The sequence below is a fragment of the Ictidomys tridecemlineatus genome, chromosome 6 (genome assembly GCF_052094955.1).
Source record: "Ictidomys tridecemlineatus isolate mIctTri1 chromosome 6, mIctTri1.hap1, whole genome shotgun sequence".
In the NCBI taxonomy this organism is placed as follows: Eukaryota; Metazoa; Chordata; class Mammalia; order Rodentia; family Sciuridae; genus Ictidomys; species Ictidomys tridecemlineatus.
The window spans coordinates 103,648,049-103,669,974 of record NC_135482.1 but is presented as its reverse complement, the minus strand read 5'-3'; the positions used below and the strand labels follow the sequence as shown (position 1 = coordinate 103,669,974).

The following is a 21,926-nucleotide window of genomic DNA, read 5'->3' as shown; positions in this document are numbered from 1 at the left end:
TGTACAGGGTTCCCCTTATCCTTTTGAATCTACTTGTCCCAGACATGGGGAAAATACTCCTTGCCTTAAGAGACCCCAAAAGTCTTAAGAGTGTCCTTTGGCCCTTCCCATTAGAAAAGATATTTTTGTACTTGAAGTCAAACCTAGGTATGCTCTACCACTGAGCTACGTCCCTAGACCTTTTTGAGACAGGGTCTAATTTTCTAAGGCTGGCCTTGAACTTGCAATCCTCCTGCCTCACCCTCCTAAATTGTTGAAGCTTGCAACACTACACCCAGCTCAGGAAGACTATAGATTGGCTGGGGTTGCAGTTTAGTGATAGAGTACTTGCCTAGCACTCATGAAGCCCCGAGTTCAGTCCCCAGCATTAAAAAAAGCAAAAAAAAAAAAAAAAAAATCCTGAGGGTCTCATAAGCACCTGCCATCATGAAAGAAGTTCCCTAGAGGGACAGAGTGACCTACTTGGCTGCAAATCAAGAGTGAATATCTTTAAGAAATGTGAGCTCCCCCAGCACAGCTCAAGTTCCAAGTTAGTTTTCTTTTTTGGTTTCTTTCCTGAGCTCAAATTCTCAACAAGGTTAGCGGGTTTGAAGACACTGCTCACTCCAGAGCTCTTCTCCCTTTAAGGCCTTTGTGTTGTCTGGACCCTGCCTGCTCTGTACAAGTGTTCCTTTCCACAGTCTCAGGGAGTAACTCTGCGGGCAGTCAGTTTCTCAGGTACCTGTGAGCTATGCCCTACATGCCCCTAAAGAGTAAAGTTAAAGGGGCTGGGGTTGTGGCTCAGTGGTAGAGCGCTTGCCTTGCATGCATGGGGCACTGGGTTCGATCCTCAGCACCACATACATATATACATACATACATGAAGGTACTGTGTCTTACAATTAAAAAAAAAAAGAAAGAAAAAAGAGTGAAAAGAGTGAAGGAGATCTGGCAAGATAGTAGCTTCAATTTCATCCCCTAGCCTGGCCCAGCTGACTGCTGCTGCCCTCCCCTGCTAGCCCACAGCCCTACTGTCACCATTAAAGGGGCTGAGACACAGCAAGAAACAAAGACGAGTAAGAATATGACTAGGAGAAAGGAAAGTTGAACAAGCAAAGTACAGCCAGAATCATCCTTTTTTTTTTCTCATTCTCCTTTATTCCATAAACACCTAGTTACAAGTTGCACAAATCAAAAAATAAAGGCAAAGAAGGGTATGGGGAAGGTTTTTGTGATGTGAGTGAATGGGAGCGTGGGGAGAAGGAGACAAGAGTTGGGAACTCTCCACAGCCCTGGACAGGACTATGACTCCTGTACTAAGGGCTCTGAGGAACAGGTGGGCAAAGATCCAGGGTAGCTAAGGGATGGAGGAGGTCTCTAAACCCAGAGCTCACCCCTTCTGCGCATGGCAGGGGTACAATGGAGAAAATGAGGTTTGAAGATGGAGCAGCAAAATGAAAAATCAAGTTAGTGGATAATAGAACAAGTGGAGTCATTGTGTGGTAGGGGGATTAAAGACAGAAAATGTAGGTATCGAGGGCAGTGTAAGGTTCTCCCTGAGACCCCCAGGGAGAGGTGGGGGCCAGCTTGTCTGTTAATTTAATATTAAATTGGGGGTGGGAGTTGGACAGGAAAAAGTTTTTTCAAGGGATGATTTCTCAGCCTCTCAGCCTGTACCTGGAAGGGAAGAAAGATGAACACATATCAAAAGGAAGAAAAAAATATTAAAAAGCCAAGGATTAGGATTTAATCCTCTATTCCAGTGAGAGCATTTTTCTTTCTTTGCCAGCTAGAAGTTAAACTATTAAGAAAAGTATTATCTGGGAATCTGGATTGCTTCTGCCTGATGGCAGAGGAAGGTGCATAGGTATGCTCCCCAGCCCCCTTCTGGGCTTGTCACCTTACCATTCCTCCCCCTCAGATACTTACATGAAAGGCTGAGGACCTAGAGGGCCTTCACCAGTCATAGCGGCGGGACTGTCGGGAGGGGGAGTCCTCAGGTCCCTGGATGGCCAGGCGGGGAGGCCCCTCGGTCCTTCGACCCCCACTCACAGATGCCTCATGCCTTCGAAATTCCAGAGGGCGCTGCTGCCGGAATCTGGATGTCTCTCTTCGCCACTCATCATCAAATGCTGCTGCCTCACCTGAGGAAAACACAAAACAGATATGGTACCTCCACATAGCATGCTGCTGGAGGCAGATGCTACAGTAAGACTTTCAAGATAAAAACTAGTGGTGAAGATGGAAGGGATGTGGGGTTGGGGGGACAGAGGCATGGAAGGGCACAACTTTACCTAGCTCTTTGGGTTTCCACATGGTCCCTGGACACTAATGGCAGGCCTAAAGCATGACTACTCAAGAAAGAGGAATTATACACACTCTGGGTATTTAATAAATATTTACTGATTTGAAAAAGGTGAAATTATAGCAGGAGAAAGGAAAAAACTGATCTAGATATGAAAGGGTAGAATACTAACAATATTTGATTTCAGTGACAAAAGTCTTCTTCTGGCAGGACAACGCCAGCACCTGCCTGGGTGCCTAACCTGACAAGTCTCAAGTATAGGGTTTGCCCATAATTTTGCACAAGAAATATCTGTGGGAGCAGGCAGACAAAGCTATGATATAGCTCAGAGGAACTAGACTTGGAGCTGCTGGGCAGGATGTGGGAAGGAAGGCTTACTCTCATCCAGGTTGATATAGTCCTGCCGTTCCTCCTGGTCTCCTGTACGGTGATTTCGGGAACGCTGGAGGATGTGAGCCCTGTCTCGGATGTGATGCCCAATGGACATCTGCTCTAGTCCACTGTCTGAGTCGCGGACAGTCCTCCGGGTCTCCCGGATCTAAGATGAGGCAGAACATGGCATACTTGGTTGTCCCTTCCAAAGCCCTGGCTACAACATCCCAGGATGAACACACCACCCACAACTTATTTCTGAAAAAAGGTGGTGGTGGGTGCCACTGTCCCCACATACCCCGCCTGGTGCTGAGCGCATCTCTGATGTCTCCTGATAGACCTTGGGGGCACCATCACCAGTATTGGAGTAGGAGATGACAGTAGAGGATGAAAACGTCTGGCAATTGCCCCCAGCTGTCATATGCTCCTGAGGAGGAAAAGGGAGGGCAGGACTGAATGGGGAGAGGTTCTCTCTGGAGAAGGGATTTCCTTCCCCTTCAGCTGTTTGTTCTTGCCTGTACCTTTCTCACAAATGTGAGAACAGAGAAAACATTAACCACCTACACCCAATTATTCTTGAGTCCAACACTAAACAAGAAGAAACTCGAGATAAAACCCAAATTGCATATTTAAAAAGAATACTGCTCTTCTTTACATCTGGGCATGAGAGCAGATTCAGAATCCCAGTGTTCTGATTCAGTGATTTCACCCAGTTCAACCCCCTCACTAGCAGTCCCCCAATCCCACCAAAGAAAACACAAGGTATTGCCAGCCATCACTAAGGAAAGGATATGGGGCATGGGAAGGATGTGGTGCAAAAGTCTCACCATATTCCCAATCATGTCATTCATCATCCCAAACATGTCCATGAAGCCACCCGACTAGAGGAAAGAGATGAAAGACAGAGTCAAGGAAGCAATGTCAGGGCTCGGATGGAATGTTGCTGCTCAGGTACCTTCCAGAAACCTGGCTATACATCCCCTTTCTCTTCTTCTTGCATATCTAGCAACTGCTATTTATCATTTTCCATTAACATAGTCAGAATGAACATTCATTTCTCCTCCATAAACTGCTGGCCCCTTCTTCAGTCTCTATGGCTGCTCTAATCCAATTTTCCTCTCCTGACTGCCATATTTCCCTGTCTTTGGAAATGATTCAGTCAACGGATTCTAAGCTCACAAGGCAGAGCTTGATCAAATGTTAAAATCCAAAATCCATCTCCTTGGCTCTTCAACTGCCCCTGCCCCCTCAAAAGAACAAATTTTGCTACACAATTACATCTTCTGAATGGGTATGTACCTCTAGGAGCACAGAAGTGAGCAGTATCTTTAGCTCACAGGACTCCTAGCACCTCATCAACTCTAAGTTTTGTGAATAGTATCAAAAGTAAAGATTCTGGGGCCATCCACAAGGCTATTCCTGAGTGGCACATTTGGAAATAACATCTAAGGTTATAGTGTCTGAGACTGAGGAACACAAGAAGATAAGGACTCACCATTCCCAGCATCCCAAAGGGGGAGACAGCACCAGCCTACAGCAACACATGAGGAACAGCAATTAGAGACCACATCCTTTCTCCTTACCACCCCAAACCAGACTCATAACCTCCATTTTATTTTTCCATCCTTAAAAGGGGCCACAAAACACTTTTTCCAGACCCAACTCCACTCCTAGGAGATCACTGCACTTGCCAAGTTGGTTCTAGTACAAGAAAATCAATGTGCTTTACTAATTGCCCCCAACCTTTCTCTGGGTCTCAGGTATGTTTCAGCACTGTTACCTGCATCCTGCGGCTGGCAGGCCTGGTCCCTGGCATGTTGCCATCTGTGATGCTAAGGAAGGGGCTATAGCCAAAGCCACCTGACAACATGCGGCTCATATGCTGACGGTGAATAGCAAAGGGGTCCCTGTTGAGTGAAAATACAGAATAGGTGGCAGAAAGGCCAAGCTGTCAAACGCCCATCCCCCAACCCCCAGAATAATAGTCACAGGGCACTCAGTGACACAGATGCCGACTTCCCTCTAAGTGGGAGCTGTAGCTGAGTATCCAGCCAGTTCCAACCAGTCCCAGCCATGGGAACCCAGATGTCAGTTTCAACTGCTCAGAGACCTGAAGTGGAGTGGGATGAGAGCTCTAAAGCATGAGGGGGAGGGAATTCTCACATCAGGAACATGGGATCCTCAGGCTCCACGTCCCTCATGAAGCGGAACATCCTGATCTCAGCTTCAGGGGGGCTCTGCACTGTTAAGATGTTGAGACTCAGTTACTTGGCAGCCAGGCTTCTAAAATACCCGCTCAGGTTAGTGAGACTCTGAGCACTGCTCCTTTCAAATACTGATTGACTCCTCCAAACTCCAGGGAGACCGTTCTCCAGGTGTCCCACAACGCTTTAGGAGAGAAGAACGCTCCAAACCCCTCTCTCCCATTTAGAGCCATGGAAAATTTTCCCAAGTCTCTCAATTTTTGGCCTCCCCCACTCAAAGCCATCCATTTCCCAAAGCCCTAGCTTGGAGCACACTCCCCGCTCCTCCCCTAACGCCACAGTCCTTCACCAGAATCCCGAGGGCCGGCCCTCCGACCCATTAATGACCCCAAACACCCCGCCCTCCACAAAACACCCGGCTGCTGTCACCCCCCCGCCGCTCCCACCAGGCGGCGGGCCTCCCTCTACCCACCGCGCCTGCCCGTGGCTGCCCCAGCTCCGGCCTCCCCGCCGGAGGGAGCAGGAGGGAGGCCTGAGGCATGCCAGACTCAGAGACCCTGCAGCCCCACGGGCCCGCTCTCCTCGAGCCTCACCGGTCCCCGACTCGGGCTCAGCGGCCCATCCGGCCGGTTTCGCTTCTCACTGCGCTGCAGGATCAGGGTCGTGGCCCGGGACGCAGGGATTGGTCTGGGCTTGAGCTCCACGGCCTCCTGCGCCGCCTACTCCCTCAGCTGCCACCTCTGTACCCCCGCCCTCGGCCCGCGGAGCACGATCCTCGGCCAGGCCCGGACGGAAGTGACGTCACGAAAGACCGCCCCGGGGCCGGGCAGCAAGAGCCCCGCCTGCTGGCGTGGGTGGGGAGCAAGCGAGGGGGCGGTATAGCTGAGTGGGGCCAAGGCCCACCAGTCCTGTGGGGATGAAGGGGAGGCCTCATTAATAAACTGGATCTTGGTTGTGGGGACTGGAAGAGACTCCCTGTGAGGGTGGGAGGAGGAACAAGGGAGTCGGTTCCTCGGAGAAGACCGCGAAGAGAGGGGGCTGGGCGGTGCAGCACTTTCTTTGGGGAAAGAGAATGGGGCAGGCACCCCTGGGGGGTGGGGCTAGCTCTCTGTGGGCGACGGGGTGGGGCGGATCCCTGGGGGGCCCTTTAAGCAGACTGCCTACGGAAGCGTTTAGGAAGCGTTTAGCCGGGGAGGGAAGGAGGGAGGACAGCCTTTCTGCGCGGGAGGCATTAGGACCCGTCCCTTCGGGAGGGCGGGGTCCGTGGAGTGACGTAGAGGAGGAGGTGACAACTCTAGCTCAGGTCTAGTTCAGGCTTGGAAAAGTCTGACTGGGGCAGAGAATCAGGTTGGGGGAGTGGCCGCCAGGTGGCGCTCCTCTGCCAGGCTGGAACTTAAGCCCTTTGGGAATTGGTGTTGGCTAGGCTCCTGGACCACTCAGTGACCCATCTGTGAAGGGTCGGAATGTCAAAGCTCTGTTTCTGAAATGTTAGGTTTTGTTTTTTGGTGCTGGGGCTGAACGCAGGGCCTCGCGCATTCCAAACAGGTGCTTTACCATTGAGCTCACCCCAATCCTTGAAATCTTCGTTTAGTGCTAATTTCTCCTTTCTTTAGCTCTTGTGTCTTTAAAAGCTCCCAGTCCCGCACCAATCTTTCTTCCCTGTATTTAGGTAGATAGGTCAAGGGTCTAAAGTTTGGGGGAAAAAGAGGTGGAGAGCTCAGTTAACCAGGATCACCCCGGGTGAATCTAAAAGCGATCCAGAAGACCTGACTCCAAGGCCAGGGACTGATACTTTGACATAGTAAATGTCTTGCATAAAATGTGACTCTGCTGAAGAGAAGTGCCCTCCCCCTTGGGGTCAGGGATTTCAACTAAATAGTGTAGACTTTGAACCAGACACATCCAAACTCCAACTCTGGCTGGTTCTTTACTCTGGCTTTTAGTCTCATTGGTGCTGACTGGAGCACACCTGTAATCCCAGAGGCTGAGACATGAGGATCAGGAGTTCAAAGCCAGCCTCAGCAACAGCGGGGCACTAAGCAATTCAGTGAGACCCTGTCTCTAAATGAAATATAATATAGGGCTGGGGATGTGGCTCAGTGTTCAAGTGCCTCTGAATTCAATCCCTGGTGAGTGAGTGAGAGAGAGAGAGAGAGAGAGAGAGAGGGGAGAGAGATTTGTTCCCACAATTCCCTGGGGGAAGAGGAGATGGTCCCTGGTACTCAGGAAAAGGTGCTGGGAGCAGGGCTTCTAAGGTTTCCTTGGACTTGATTATTATTAAAAAGGAAAAAACAATAGTGGAGACTGGAGGAGCGGACAGTTAAGCCAGACTTGCAAAGTCAAAGAAAACCGGAAGAGTACAAAAAAATTTGTTTTCCATTGATATTTCTGGGAAAGAGACTTAGTAAGATCTTAAGTTTCTATGGGGACATCCCACCATGCAACTACCCTTTCCTCTTGCCCCAAAGGAAAGTAGTTTGGAATAAGACAGTGACCCCAGCCTAGTGGAACACATCTGTACTCCCAGCAACTCAGAAGGTTGAGGCAGGAGCATTACAAGTTTGAGATCAAACTTGGGGAGACTCTTCCTCAAAATAAAAAGTAGAAATGGGCTGGGGATGTAGCTCAGTGGTAGAGTGCCCTTGAGTTTAATCCTCAGTACCCCAAAAGAAAGTTACCCCACTGAAAGTTCTTCTACCCAGACTTAACTAAGAACATTTATTTTTGTCTTCTCCTCCTTCCAAAGCAAGTATTTTCTTTTTCTTTTCTCGTTTTTGAGGTGATAGGGATTTAAACTAGGGCCTCACATATGCTAGGTAAGTGTTCTATAACTGAGCTACACCCTAACCCCAAAGGAAGTTTTTTTTATTTATTTTTTTAATATTTATTTTTTAGTTTTTGGCGGACACAACATATTTGTTTTTGTATGTGGTGCTGAGGACCGAACCCGGGCCGCACGCATGCCAGGCGAGCTCGATACCTCTTGAGCCCCTCCCCAGCCCAACAAGTTCTTTATTATCCAGGCAATCAACAAATGTTTAAGGATGTCTCTCTTAGGTATATTGTACTAAACATAAAAAGAAAAGGATAAGACAGACCCTGCCAATGTGAGGCGTAAAATCTTCTAGCCTCCTTATTTCTTATTTGATTATATGGTATCTACTGTCTTTAGGTGGCTGTAGCCCTTTTCTTTCTTCCAAAACTCAAGAATCTCATATCAATTATTTTTATCTTTGCATGATTTTAAATAAATGTGTTATCACTCTTGGGAATATTTATAAATTACAATTTAGCTCTTAACCATGAGACATAGCTTGAAGACTAAGGTTTCTTTCTTTCTTTCTTTCTTTTTTTTTTTTTTTTTTTTGTTGTTGTTGTTGTTGTACCATGGATTGAACTCAGGGGCACTTGATCACTGAGCCATATCCCGAGCCCTATTTTGTATTTTATTAGAGACAGGGTCTCACTGAGTTGCTTAGCAGCCTTACTTTTACTGAGGCTGGCTTTGAATTTGCGATCCTCCTGTCTCAGCCTCTTGAGCCACTGTTATTACAGGTATGCAAGACCTTGCCAAGCTGAAGCCTAGATTTGGATTCAGGAGAAAAAACATTCTTGAGACTAGGTGTGATGGTGAATGCCTGTAATCCCAGCTACTCAGGAGGCCAAGATATAAGGATCACAAGTTCAGATTGGAGACTAGTCTTGGGCAATTTAGTGAAACCCTATCTTGAAATAAAGAAAGCTGGAAATATAGCTCAGTGGTAGAGTACTTGCTTAACATGTATGAGGCCTTGGGTTCAATCCCAAGGAAAGAAAAATTGTCAAACAGGTAGGGATGACAGAGATGTATTAGCTTATTTTCAGCAGCCTCTATCTTACCATATAGGTGGCTATCAACCGTAGAAATTGAAAGGATACATACAATTTTACAAATAACTAGAGTTTATACCTGTATTCCTTCTCTTTCCTTCTTCTTCCTTCTCTTGCCCTCTCCTTCCTTTTGCTTCTTTTCCCTTCCCTTTTCCTCTTTCCCTCCCTCCCTGCCTGCCCATCTTCCTTCCTTCTCTGTCCAATGAATTTCAAGGAATTCTTCAGTCTTTCAAGTTTTCCATAAATATGAATATAGAAGGGAAATCAGGCCCTGCCAGGGGTAAGGCAAAGGAGGATAAATATCATTGGGAAGGAAGAGAACCAAAATGATTCCTATCTTTACTACTCTATCTTGTAGATCCAAGTCAGGAAATCCTTGAGAGGGTAGAGCTAGACCAGAGAAGAGGCCTTCTTTAAGTGTGAGGTCACACATCTGGAGCAAACCCAGGGCAGCTAGATATTTGAACAGAGTGAAGGTGGAGCAATGATGTTACATAGGGTAATTACGGCATTCTGTTTATTTATTTTTTATTTTTTTAAAATTATTCATCCATTTAATCCAAACAATGTTGATTTTTTTTTTGTTTTCCATCCTGGGATTGAACTCAAGGGTGCTCTACTAGTGAGCGTGCCCCAGCACTTTTTTTACTTTTTTTTTTTTTAATAATTTTAATATTTATTTTTTAGTTTTCAGTAAACACAACATCTTTGTTTGTATGTGGTGCTGAGGATCGAACCCGGGCCGCACGCATGCCAGGCGAGCACGCTACCGCCCCAAAATTCCCTAGCCCCAGCCCCAAAATTCTGTTTTTTAGTAGAAAGGTGGATTTTGCATTTCAGGAAATATTTTTGAACTTCTATAAAATGCCAGGCATGGATATAGGTGCTAAAGATACAAAAATCCTTAAGTCATGATTGAAAACATAAGGAGTAAGGCTCAGTGGCGCATGCCTATAATCCCAGCGCTCAGGAGGGTAAGGCAGGAGGGTCATGAGTTCAAAGCCAGCCTCAGCAACAGCAAGGCCCTAAGCAACTCAGTGAGACGCTGTCCCTAAATAAAATACAAAAAGGGCTGGGAATATGGCACAGTGGTTAAGCACCCCTGCGTTCAAACCTCTGTATCAAAAAATAAAAATAAAAATAAGGAGCCTAGGCTTCAAGTCAGTGAGTGATGCTGACCCTTTAAGTAGAGGGAGGAGGGGGCTTAGAGTCAAGAGGAAGCCCTCAAGGACTGTAAAGAATCTAAAAAAGGAAAGGAAATAGAAGGTGGATGATGGCCCCTTCCCATGTATGCATGGATGGATGAGAGTACTAACAATTGAAATAGGAAACACAAGTGAGCTGTGGAGCTTCTGGGAGAGAGAAACTGAAGGGAATTGGAGTGAGGACTCTTAGAGATCAGGAGAGAAGCTAAGCTAGAGATTTGAGAGTTATCAGTGTTTGAGATCTGTGCTGGTAACAGGACTTCAAACCATGAAAATGTACGGTGAAATAGCTTAAAGGGCTGCAAAGAGTAAGAACAGGACCTCTGAGACTGAAGTCACCTAGAAGGGTTCAGTCAGCACACATTTGCTCTTCATAGTGATTAAGTCCTCCTTCAGTTTTTTTTCTTTTTCTTTTTCCTTTTTTTATTTTTTTTGCATTCAATAAGTTTCTAACTGTCACTCCTGGTCCCATTTTCCCTTGTGTTTTCATGTTCACTTTATTGGTCCCCTGGATCAGCTACACAGCCTGTTTTAGTTTTGCTAGTTGGTTGGTTGATAGCTATTGGAGATTGAACCCAGTGTGCTTCACCACTGAGCTACAACCCCTGCCCTTTTCATTTATTTGGAGACAGGGGTCTAGTTAAGATGCTGAGAAGCTGGCCTCAAACTTGAAATCCTCCTGCCTCATCCTCATTAGAATAAAAAATACTCCATGTCAAAAAAATATGTCAAAATACACTCTACAGTCATGTGTATATTACAAGAACAATATTTTTTTTTTTAGTGAGAAAGAAGGAGAATTTTTTTTAATATTTATTTTTTAGTTCTCGGCAGACACAACATCTTTGTACACGGTGCTGAGGATCCAACCCAGGCTGCATGCATGCCAGCAAGCATGCTACTGCTTGAGCCACATCCCCAGCCCAAGAACACGTAAAATTAAAAAGAGAGAGATGGGGGGGGGGGGAGAGGGAGGGAGGGAGGGGGAGAGTGAGAGAGAGAGAGAGAGAGAGAGAGAGAGATCCTCTTTCCTCAGCTTCCCAAGTCATTGGGATTACTAGATGTGTGCCACTAAGCCTGTCTGCACAGTCTGTTTAGTCTGAAACATTAAACGTGAAAATCTGAACACACACACACACACACACACACACACACACACACACACACCCCCCTATGGTAAAGTATATGGCAACAGTGGTCTAGATGACCTTAAACAGCAACTGTAATTGTCCTCTGTGTGTGTGTGCTGGCAATAAAGCAAAGGCCTCATGCATACCTTGGCAAGTACTCTACCACTGAGCTACATCCTCAGCCCTTTGGCTTTCTAATTACAAATCACTAGGGCAGGTGAGACAAGGAGGCAGAAAAGGAAACGGGGGGGTGGGGATGTGGCTCAAGTGGTAGAGCTAGAGGGCTCACCTGGCATGCACACGGTCCTCAGCACCACATATAAATAAAGTTGTTGTGTCCGCTGAAAACTAAAATATATATATATATATTTTATATATAATAAAATATATATTTTTAAAGAGGGGATTTATATATATATATATATATATATATATATATATATAAATCCCCTCTTTAAAAAAAAAAAAAGGAAAGAAAGAAAAGAAAACAGGGGTTTTATTTTTTGATGTTGTGAATTGAACCTAGGGCCATTTGGGTTCAATCCACAACACACACTCACACACAAAAAAAAAAAAGAGAGAGAGAGAGAGAGAAAAGCAATTTAGAGTCAAGGTTTGGTAGCCACTAGTATATATGGCTATTAAAATTTAATTTAAAGTTAGGGTTGGAGTGTAGCTCAATGGCAGAGTGCTTGCCTAGAATGCATGAGGCCTGGGTTCCATCCTCAACACTGCAAAAAGGAAGTAATTAATTAAAATTAAAAATTCACGGGCTGGGATTGTGGTTTAGTGGTAGAGCGCTTGCCTAGCACATGTGAAGCCCTGGGTTCGATCCTCAGCACCACATAAAAAATAAATGAATAAAATAAAGCTATGGAAAAAAAAAGTTACCTCATTAAAAAAAAAAAAAAAAGAAGAATTTACTGGCTGGGTGCAGTGGCACAAGTCTGTAATCCAAGAGACTCAAGAGGCTAAGGCAGGAAGATTGCAAGTATGAGGCTAGCCAGACCCTGTCTCAAAACAAAAAAATGGAGAGGGCTAAGGAGATATGTAGCTCAGTGGTAAGGCACCCCTTTTGGGCTGGGAATGTGGCTCAGGCGGTAGCGCGCTCCTCTGGCATGCGCGCGGCCCAGGTTCAATCCTCAGCACCACATACCAACAAAGATGTTGTGTCCGCCAAGAACTAAAAAATAAATATTAAAAAAAAAATTCTCTGGGGCTGGGGATGTGGCTCAAGTGGTAGCGTGCTCGCCTGGCAAGCGTGCGGCTCGGGTTCGATCCTCAGCACCACATACCAACAAAGATGTTGTGTCCGCTGAGAACTAAAAAATAAATATTAAAAAACTCTCTCTCTCTCTCTCTCTCTCTCTCTCTCTCTCTCTCTCTCTCTCTCTCTCCTCTCTCACTCTCTCTTAAAAAAAAATTAAAAAAAAAATTCTCTCTCCTCTCTCACTCTCTCTCTCTAAAAAAAAAAGGCACCCCTTTCAATCCCCAATATTTAAAAACAAAACAAAACAAAAAAATCCTAAACTAAAAAACTTCACTTTCTCAGAAAATGCACTAGCCACATTGTCAAGTGTTCAATAATTACATGTAGCCACTATATTGGAAAGAACAGATGAGGAACATTTCCATCATCACAGAAAGTTTTATTGCATAGAGCTAGAAAGCACCTATAAATGATGTTCTCCTTCTGGGCTTTTCTGAAGACCATGAAAGCTTTTTGAAGAGTACATATAAGGGGAGAAAATTAAAGAAGGACAGAGGAGGCCTGGGCAATAGCAAACTATTCTAGGTGTAAAAGAGGTCATGAAGGAGAGCATAAAGAATATGAAAAGTCAGTCAAGAATCTGAAGGATAGGTATAATGATAAAATCAATTCTTTTTACTGGAGAGAAAGTTCAGGGAGAAGCAAAAAAGCCAGAGAAATTTTAGTTCTGATGTTCAAACATGAAAGATAGTGACCACTGGAACATCAATAGTTAATGACAATCTCAAATCAGACAAGATCCAAGCCTGGTATCTTGGCAGCATGTTGTATGTTGATGTATGTTTTCCCACCCCATCTAAAGAAAAAAGGTTTTAAAAAGTAATCTCTGAGATTGGATCCAAAATGATATTCCTGGGCCAGGAAATAAATCATTTATTGAGCTCTTCATCTTGTGCCTAGCATTATACACAAAAAGATATTAACAGTATGGGTAGAAGTCCAAGGAAGTCTGTTTGGTGTTAGAAACACTGGACATGAAGCTCTGCAAAGTCAGGAGAGATCAAGGATAGACTCCAGGAATGGAATACTAAGAGGAAATACTATACAGAGAGATTTGACTGATGGAAAAAGAGTCCTGGATACAGGTCCCTTATCAGGGTGAGCCCTTATCAGCTTGTACTTTGATTTACCAAACTCTCTCCATCTATTTCTTGAGACAGGCACCATGTCTTTTTCATTCAGCTTTGTGTCTCCATCATATAACATAGTCCTGACTACCTAGTAGATCAATTATAGTTTGTTGAAGTGCAAAAGTTAAGCTTTTTATGGAGGGGCACAAAGAAACTTTACTTTTTTTTTCTTTTTGACATGGGGAATTAAACCCGGGGTGCTTAACCATTTTGCCACATCCCCAGCCCTTTTTTATATTTTACTTTGAGGCAGGGTCTCACTAAGTTGCTTAGGGCCTTGCTAAGTTGCTAAAGATAGCTTTGAACTCAAAATCCTCCTGCCTCAGCCTCCCAAGCACTGGGATTATATGCGTGTACCACTGTGCCTGGGTCCTTAGAATGTTTTTAAATTAATTTAAATATAAGTAGAATTTTGATGACTGATAAAGACAAACTAGACTAATAGCATTCATGATGAATTGTTGTGAGGGTTATTTCTTATTTAACACTGTTGGGGATAACATACTCGAATATGATCCAAAGTTAGATTGAGTGGGTTTCTCTCTCTCTCTCTCTCTCTCTCTCTCCCCCCCAACCCCCAACTCCCTGAGCCCATCTTTTCTCAATTCTCCAGACTTGTTTTTTTTTTTTGGAAAAAATGGGGAATTGGTTATTGAGAGTGGAATGGGGATAAAAAAGTAAAATGAGTGGAGATGGCCCCACACTCAGGTTTCTGTCCTCTAATGCCTTGAATAACAACTAGACTTTCCTTTGCATTTAACCTCTGGGCTAAATATACACTGAAAAAATTCAGGAAATTGGAGAGGGAGAATTTACTAAGAATGACATGGAAGTAATTAGAATTGAATTTTCTTCCACATTCAGTAGTAAGATAAGTTTCTAGGATGTCAGATCAGAGGGATCAGGCCTCTCTTATTGTCACCTGGTCTTCTTTTTCCCACTTTCAGAAAATGTGTAAGCAGCACAGTTTCTCCATTCAACCAATGGGAGAAATTCTCAATTGGGCTGTAGAGTAATAGAATTCCAGGAATCTGCAAGCCTCCACAAAGGCTCAGAAGTAGTTCTATGAAAAGGAGCAAAAACTGGCATGTAATACCACTGGCCCCAGAGGCCCAGAGACTAACTTCAAGGATTGTTGGGGTAGATTTCCCCTATCTCACTCACTACAAATTCATCCTAATTTCTAGCTTCTTTCTCTTGAAGCCTGGGGTCCAAGCAGCAAGAGAACAGACAAGGGTTGCTTCCCCCTTGCAGGAAAGGAATTAGATCCAGCATCCAGCCTCCTAAATTTTCTCCCTCGAGTCCCTGTGGACCCTAGTGTCCAAGCTCTTAGATTCTCAAGGCGCTCCCTTGGGCCTTGGGGCAGGATTCCCATTCTCTGCCTCTCCATCTCCCTGGAATTTTCCACTGCAGCTGCCTCCGCTCCCAGACACCCCTCCCTGGGCAAAATTCCCGGTTCCCTCCGCCTCCCCTTCCCTAATCACACCTCATTCCCACCCCCAGCCCTAGGCCCAGCCCACAGTCCGGCCCACACCCCACGGTAACCCTGGTGGTCTCAGTTAAAGAAGTGGGAGGCCAGACACTTTATGAAAGGGTGAAGAGGGTCCACATCTCCCTTCAGGGCGGGGGAGAAAGGACTGTGGAGGGGCTGGTCCCCTGTGGGGCTGGAGTGGGGGGAGTGGCCCTCCTCACATCCCCATATAAGGCAGGGCAAGCAGCTAGGCTTCTGCATTGGCTGATTCAAATGAGCATTCCACCTGGCAACAGGGTTTCTATTGGTTCTCAGGAAAAATAGGAGGAAGGTGGATGGAGGTTGTTGGTGGCGGTGATTGGAGGGGGGAGGGGAGTGGAGGTGACCGGAGTGGGGGGCGGTTACCAGGGCAACAGGGTAAGAGCCCAGCAGGGTGTCCGAGACAGCAGGCGGGGCAGGGAGGTGGAGAAGAGGGAAAGAGGAAAAGAGGGCGGGAGGGAGAGGAAAGAGACCGACCAGGAGGAGCGAGACTGGGAGACCTGTGGGGGGGGGGGGGAGGAGGGCTAAGAGAGGGGACGGGTAGCGAAAGAGGGGGAAAGAGGGAGCTAAACGATGCAAGAGAGAAAGTACAGAGATGGATATGGTGAAAGATCGCCAGAGACATCAGCCAATGAGTCACAGAAACAGATTGAGAGAGGGAAATGGAAAGATCTCAGAAAAAAAGATGGATAGTATCAGGCAAGGAAAAGCCTGGGTGGAGCCCCAAGATTTCTGAGGAGACCAAGACTGAGAAACTGATAGAAGAGTCAAGAGAGAAATTGCGAGGTGTGTGCATCAAGGGATCAAAAGATGGTGTACTTAAGCACTGTATCATCATGATGATGATGGCTCAACAAGGAATGCCCTTTTATTAAGAAAATGAAATGATAAAAAGGTGAAGAGTAATAATAATGACAAATATGGAATATGACACACCAAAGATACACTTTCTTCCAAATCACAACCTCCAGCCCATTCACCTTACTGATTTTTAGTACAACCCAGGTCCCCGACCCTGAAATCCCAAGCTTCTCAAAATGACCCCAAACACACCGTGGTTGAGGGTGAGAGTAAAATGTCCAGAATAGGATGGGGCTGGAACTCCAGATCTGGACGTGTATTATATTTGCAAAGTCGTGTATTATATTTGCAAAGATGGCAGCAGGAGAAAGAGAAAGCAAACAGGGGGAAAATGTAAAAAAAAAAAAAAATAGAACATGAAGAGGAGTTAAGGAAAATCAGCTAATGATATGGGGCCAGGTTGACTTGACTGAGTCAGATAAAACAAAAACATCATTGTCTAGGAGAGACAGGGAAAGAGTCTTGAGGTGCAAGGGTAGAAGAGGATCAGTAAGAAGTGGAGAATTGCTTTCAGAAGAATGAAGATGTAGTTTGTTGTAAGAGAGGAGTCTAAGGAGATGAATAAAGAGGGCTGAAGAGAAACAAACAAACAAAAATCAGATAAATAAAAGTGAGGTTAGAGAGGCGAGTAATAAAGGTGGAAGTTGGAGACAGGAAAGGAGGTCGCAGGGCCTCTGATTCCCCCTCAGATCACAGTAAAGAATCAGGAAGGGAGGAAACGGAACAGGGCCACAGAGGTCAGTTTCAGCAGGAGAGAAGGCCAGGCTGCCCTTTTCCGCTCTCCCATCCCTTCCTTCCTTCTCAAGGCCACCCAGAGAATGTGATGGACGACTAAGATGGGAAACTAGCGTCGTGTAGAAGTAGCTTTCAACCAACCTTCCTCCTCCTCTTTAAGCTTTTGGTTTCTCAAATACCTGCTCGGCCTCCCAATCTGCACCCCCGCCCCGCCTCTTGGCAACATCTCAGGGCTTTTTGGGGTCAGTAGGATTCTGGCCACCTCGCTAGTCCGCCCCCTGAGCCAGACTCCACATTCGCAGGCAGTAGGTTGGGATTTGGAGAGGTGTCTTCCCGCAGGAACCCCACCCCTTCCCACCTCCTCTCCCCACTCTTCTCTCTCAGCGGCCGTCAGTCTCTCCATTTCCCCCTCCTGGTCTCAATCTCCCTCCCGCCTCTTTCGCTCTCCCTCCCCTCGCTTTCATCCTCCTATCCCCACCTCTCCAACCTCCTCTTTTATCCCCCTCCCATCTCCTCTCCTCCCCGCTCTCTCCTGCCCCACCCCTGGGAAGCCCCTCCCGTCGGGCAGCGCCGCCTTATAAGCGGGTTCCCTTCCCGGGGGCGGCAGCGGCTGGTCGGTGGCAGCTCTGCTGGTGCGGGGGCGGCAAGCTCAGGACCAAGCGACCGCGGCCAGAGCGCGCCGGCCACCGCCCGCACCGCCCTTCCGCCCGCCCTCCGGACGGCCGCAGCCCTGCGGGTCTCCGCTCCGGACCCACCCCCGCCCCACCCCGCGCGCCTCTGCCGCCTCTTCCAGAGACACAGCTTGCCGAGCGGCCGCCGCTGCCGCTGTCGCCGCCGCCGTCGCCACCGCGCTAGGTTTCGGCCGCGGCCACCCTCCGCCGTCCAGGGCTTCTCCGTCTCGGCCCCGGGACCCCGGCTCCCCGCCAGCCCCGGCCCCGGCACCATGTCGGAGAAGAGCGTGGAAGCAGCGGCCGAGTTGAGCGCCAAGGTACGGGCAGGGGCGGCGGCGGCAGGGCCTCCGTGCGGCCTCTGGTGGCGGTGAGATCTACGGCCCTAGGCTGCCCCCGACGGCCCCGTGCGGCCCTGGCGCCCGGCTCCCGGCGGACCCCACTCCGCCCTCCCCCAGCTGCCCGGCCTGGCGCTGGTTACCCCGCTACGCGCTGCTAGCGCCAGCGCCCTCTAGCTTCCCTGCGCGCACGGCGTCTCGGTCCTGGCCTCGCTGCTCGGTTCCGCGCCCGGCCACCACCGCGTCCCCACCCCCTCTGGCCCAACCGCGCCCGCCTCTACCTTGACTGCTTTCCCGTCGGAGCTCTCCGTGCCTCGCTTTACATTGTCCCTTCCCTGCATCCCGTTTCTCTCTCTCTCCTCTGAGTCCGACCTCACCTTTCCGCTGCTAAGCGGTTTGAGATCCTCAAGTGTAAACAGGACTCTCCCGGGAGGCTACTCCTCTCGGGCCCCTCCCCTAGCGGCCTGTCCCTTGCTTTTCTCCCCGGACGGCATCAGCCTCTTTTCTCTCATTGCCTCCTTTCTGTCCATCGCCATGCATTCCTTTCCCAGCACCGGCTTTCAGTTTTCTCTTCGTTTTCGCCTCCCCCGACCCCGCCAAAAAATCTTGAAAACCTAAAAATCAGAAGGGGGTTGGGAATATAGCCTTTGGAAAAGCTGAGACTTGGCACTTAATGGCCTTGCACGGAGCTGTCCTTCCCCTCATCAGCTCCCTTCCCGGCCTCATCCCTTTGCCCTTGCCTCTCTTCCTGGCTTCCTCTAATTTCCCTACGGAACCTGCAGAGTGTCGCTTTGGGAAATTAATGCGGCCAGGATTTGGGGGCTGGGAGCTGGATTTTGTTGGGGGGGGGCGTTGCTGAGGAGTCACACAGTTCTCTTGGAGGCCAGGGAAGTACAAGGGGGGAAGACAGTGGGAGAGGGCACATGTATGAGCTTTGACAGGTGTGCCTGTGTGGCCCTCCGGTGGGCTGTGCGGTGGCATGTGACTTCAACGAGTAGGTGTCTTTGTATGTCTAAAATCTAGCGAGTGTGTGGGACTGCCCGTGTCGGTTACATGTGTGCGTGTGGAGATGTAGACGTTCTGGAGCCATGTTGTTGCTTTGTGAGCACCGAGTAGCTCCACTGTGCTCTTGTGCTGTCTCAAGAGTGTGCCAGAATGCCCAAACACCGAGCCATGTGTCTCCAGATCGCGTGGGCGCTCCTCTGTGGCTGTGTGAATCAGTATTAGCCTGTGTCAGTGAGTGCCTGTGTTGAGGCCAGAGAGCTGCTTAGCCCAAGACCTAGAGCCCAGGTCACATACTCTCCTGGAAAAGGGATCATGGAAGGACAGTGACCAGAAGGACAGTACAGGGGAGGAGAGGGTCCGGCCCCTTGGACTTTGGACTCTGGTATTCTCCCTCCCTCCCTCTCCCTCCCTCCCTTCAACTGCCCAGTTAGAAAACTCAGGCCAGGATCTTACCAGCCTGGTACAAGCCCCCTAGGGAGAAGCTGAATTAGCCCCTGGGTCTCTGGATCCTGGATATAGGGAAAAGCCCTCTAGGTGTTAGAATTGCCAAACCTGCCTTGTGGCAAAGAATGAAGACAGCAGAGTAGGATGAAATAGAAACTTAGAGTTAGAGGATCAGGGGTGCTATGCTTACCTTGAAGGTGAGAAGGGAATTGAGTGTGCCCTAGGCCAGCCTATTGGCACCAAGCCCCTCTCTAATCCCCAGTTCTGTTCCAGGAAGGACACACCCTCCCAGGGTGATCTGTTCACACACAAAACTTCCATCCACATGGAATCAAGTACACAAGAGTTGTACACCAACACCAGATCAGATCTCAGGAGGATATCTGCAGTGTCCTCAGAACCTGCCAAGTGATGGGATAGGGAGAGGACTGAATCGGAAGGCAGGTGTGGTGTCCAGAGGGGATGCCCACATGGGCATCTACCGGAGATGAGATAGGAGATGCCCATGGGCCAGATCAGAATAGGACAAGTGTGTGCCTGACCACATCTTGGGGTGAAGGAGAGGGGCAGTGTGGTGGGAAGATTCACTGGATGGTACCTGCCCCATCCATCTTCCCATTCCCCTGTTTTTTGCTCTCTTCATCTACCATGTCTTTCCTTTCCATGTTTCTTTTATCCTACTTTTACCTACATTTCCATTGGAAATGGCCACTTCTACTCTTCTATCACACCAATGTATAGACTATGGAGGTAGGGAGCAGGAAACTCCTGAAGCAGTTTTGGGATAGGCATGGTTAAAATGGGAGTAAGTTTCTGGAATTATGCTGGGGTGCTCTCTCTATTTCTGTAGAGTTTGACCAAGTAGGATTTTTTTTTTTTAAGTTGTGGGTACATATAATATTTTATTTATTTATTTATTTTATGTGGTGCTGAGGATTGAACCTAGTGCCTCATGCATGCCTGGCAAGCACTCCACCATTAAGCTATCATGTAGGACCATGTAGGATCAGCCCACCATGTAGGATCTTGAGGATTAGGGAGACACAGATTGGGAGAAACAAAGGCCTGAGGAGCTGAAGGGGAAGCTGGGAGAGATGCCCAAGAGAGAAAGTACTCAGGAAAAGGCCCCAGAGGTAGACAAAAGGCAGAGGAAAGCCGGCAGTGGGAGGGGGCAGGCAAAGGAGGAGGAAGGACATGAAGGGGGTGGGGCATTGAGGCTGCCAGCAGATGGAGGGGATTTGCTTTGCTGAGCTGAACTCTTCAGCCTGGGAGGTTTGGAAGAACTTGTCAAGGATGAGGGATCAGTTACCTTGGCTGCCTGTTCCCCTTTGAGTGTGACTTTTCTCACTCCCCTTGGGTCTTAGGGAAGAGGTGTCAGGTGTCAATCCCTCTGTGGCCCTAATATAAGGACCCTGGTACCTCTGTTCTAAGCTGTGGCCACCTTCTTCACTCACACACCTCTAAACTTAATGCAGAGAGGGAGAACCAGGTCTGGAGGGACTGAAGGGCTGCATATCATTTGTGGTGAAATAAAGGTGACTTCTTTTTCCCTTGCAGGATCTGAAAGAGAAGAAGGAGAAGGTGGAGGAGAAGGCAAGCCGGAAAGAGCGAAAGAAAGAAGTGGTAGAGGTGTGCAGGGGTCAGGTGGGAGGTGACCACACATGCTTGACCATCTTCCCTCCCTATTCTTACGTTTTTCCTCCAGCTACCTTCTTGGGGTGTTGGCCCATGTCCCACTGTCCCACCCTGAGGCCTGTTGTCACCCAGTCCCCCTTACCATGGTGTGTAGAGTCGCGCAGCTAGCCCAACAATACTCCCTATCTTGATGCCCTCAGGAGGAAGAAAACGGAGCTGAGGAGGAAGAAGAAGAAACTGCTGAGGATGGAGAGGAGGAAGATGAAGGGGATGAAGAAGGTGGGGAGGGGCAGTGGAGGTTGGGCTGGAAAAATCAGGGCTAAAAAGAACAGAGTCAGGGTGGGTTTGAAGACCTGAAACAGGGCTGAGGGCAACCACAGGGGGTCTTTGCCAGAGCTTCCTGCTCTTCCCCAATGACCCATTTCTGGCTCCTCAGATGAGGAAGAAGAAGAAGAGGATGACGAAGGGCCCGCGCTGAAGAGAGCTGCCGAAGAGGAGGTTTGGGCTGGTTGCCGGGCCTGAGGGGCTGTCAGGGATGCAGCAGGGGCTGGGTGCCCTTTGGACTTGGACCCAGATCCTAGTGGTGGCATGGGCGGGGGCTGGAGCATGGCCAGCCGGGACAGGGGGAGGTCCCCTCTCCCATTTTACAACTATCCCAACTCTTTTCCTCTCCACAGGATGAAGCAGATCCCAAGCGGCAGAAGACAGAAAATGGGGCATCGGCATGAGCCCCCTGCCAATGGGCTGGGGGTAGTAGGCCCCTCAGGGCCTGGAGGTGTGGGTGGAAACAGACAAGTACAGCCACCCTTCACCTGGCTCCCTGCTCTGGATCCTGCACCAGAACTGCCACCCTTTCTCCCCAGCCTTCTCATTTCCGCCTCTCCAGACACACTGTCCCTCCACCCTCACTCTGCCATTGTTCCACCTCCTGACCTGCTCCATTGAGCTCCCCAGCTGGTCCCCAGTGGCCCTTCTCCCCTCCTTGCTCTCTTCCTCCCTTTCCTCACCCACCATGGCACTTGTCCTCGTCCTTGGGTAGCCTCTCCTACCTACTCTTTGCATCCCCCAGCCTCATGTCCTGCCCTATCCCTCTCCTGCCTGATCCCTGGGTCTCCCTCAGATCCCCTCCTGTCAGACAGCGCCAGGCCGGGGTGGGGCCGGGGTTGGGGCCGAGCCCCACAGCTGCCCCCCTCCCCTCCCCTTTTTGTATAATTTAATAAAGAAATGGTCGCGCTTCTGTTTTTAACCTGTCTTCTGCTTTCCCG

At 48.4% G+C, this 21,926-nt stretch overlaps 2 protein-coding genes across 5 annotated transcripts; one reads left to right on the top strand and one right to left on the bottom strand.

Moving 5' to 3' along the window:
- Window positions 1–1,114: 1,114 nt before the first annotated feature.
- Mlf2 (myeloid leukemia factor 2) lies at window positions 1,115–17,883 on the bottom strand. 4 transcript variants are annotated; one of them, XM_078015318.1, is made up of 9 exons: window positions 17,859–17,883; window positions 4,820–4,898; window positions 4,437–4,563; window positions 4,152–4,187; window positions 3,484–3,537; window positions 2,955–3,083; window positions 2,663–2,822; window positions 1,909–2,123; window positions 1,115–1,656 (listed from the first exon to the last, which is right to left on the bottom strand). In XM_078015318.1, the coding sequence occupies exons 2-8, from the start codon at window positions 4,867–4,869 to the stop codon at window positions 1,936–1,938; spliced, it is 744 nt and encodes a 247-aa protein (XP_077871444.1). In that variant the 5' UTR covers window positions 4,870–4,898; window positions 17,859–17,883; the 3' UTR covers window positions 1,115–1,656; window positions 1,909–1,935. The 4 variants fall into 4 exon arrangements, with proteins under 4 accessions (XP_077871444.1, XP_077871443.1, XP_021590931.1 ...); XM_078015317.1 differs by lacking the exon at window positions 17,859–17,883 and adding an exon at window positions 5,333–5,668; XM_021735256.3 differs by lacking the exon at window positions 17,859–17,883 and adding an exon at window positions 5,454–5,668 and having other exon boundaries at window positions 4,820–4,893.
- Ptms (parathymosin) lies at window positions 5,400–21,907 on the top strand. Its single transcript, XM_078015893.1, has 6 exons — window positions 5,400–5,714; window positions 16,822–17,559; window positions 20,584–20,655; window positions 20,862–20,940; window positions 21,098–21,159; window positions 21,339–21,907. The coding sequence occupies exons 1-6, from the start codon at window positions 5,400–5,402 to the stop codon at window positions 21,387–21,389; spliced, it is 1,317 nt and encodes a 438-aa protein (XP_077872019.1). The 3' UTR covers window positions 21,390–21,907.
- Window positions 21,908–21,926: the final 19 nt, after the last annotated feature.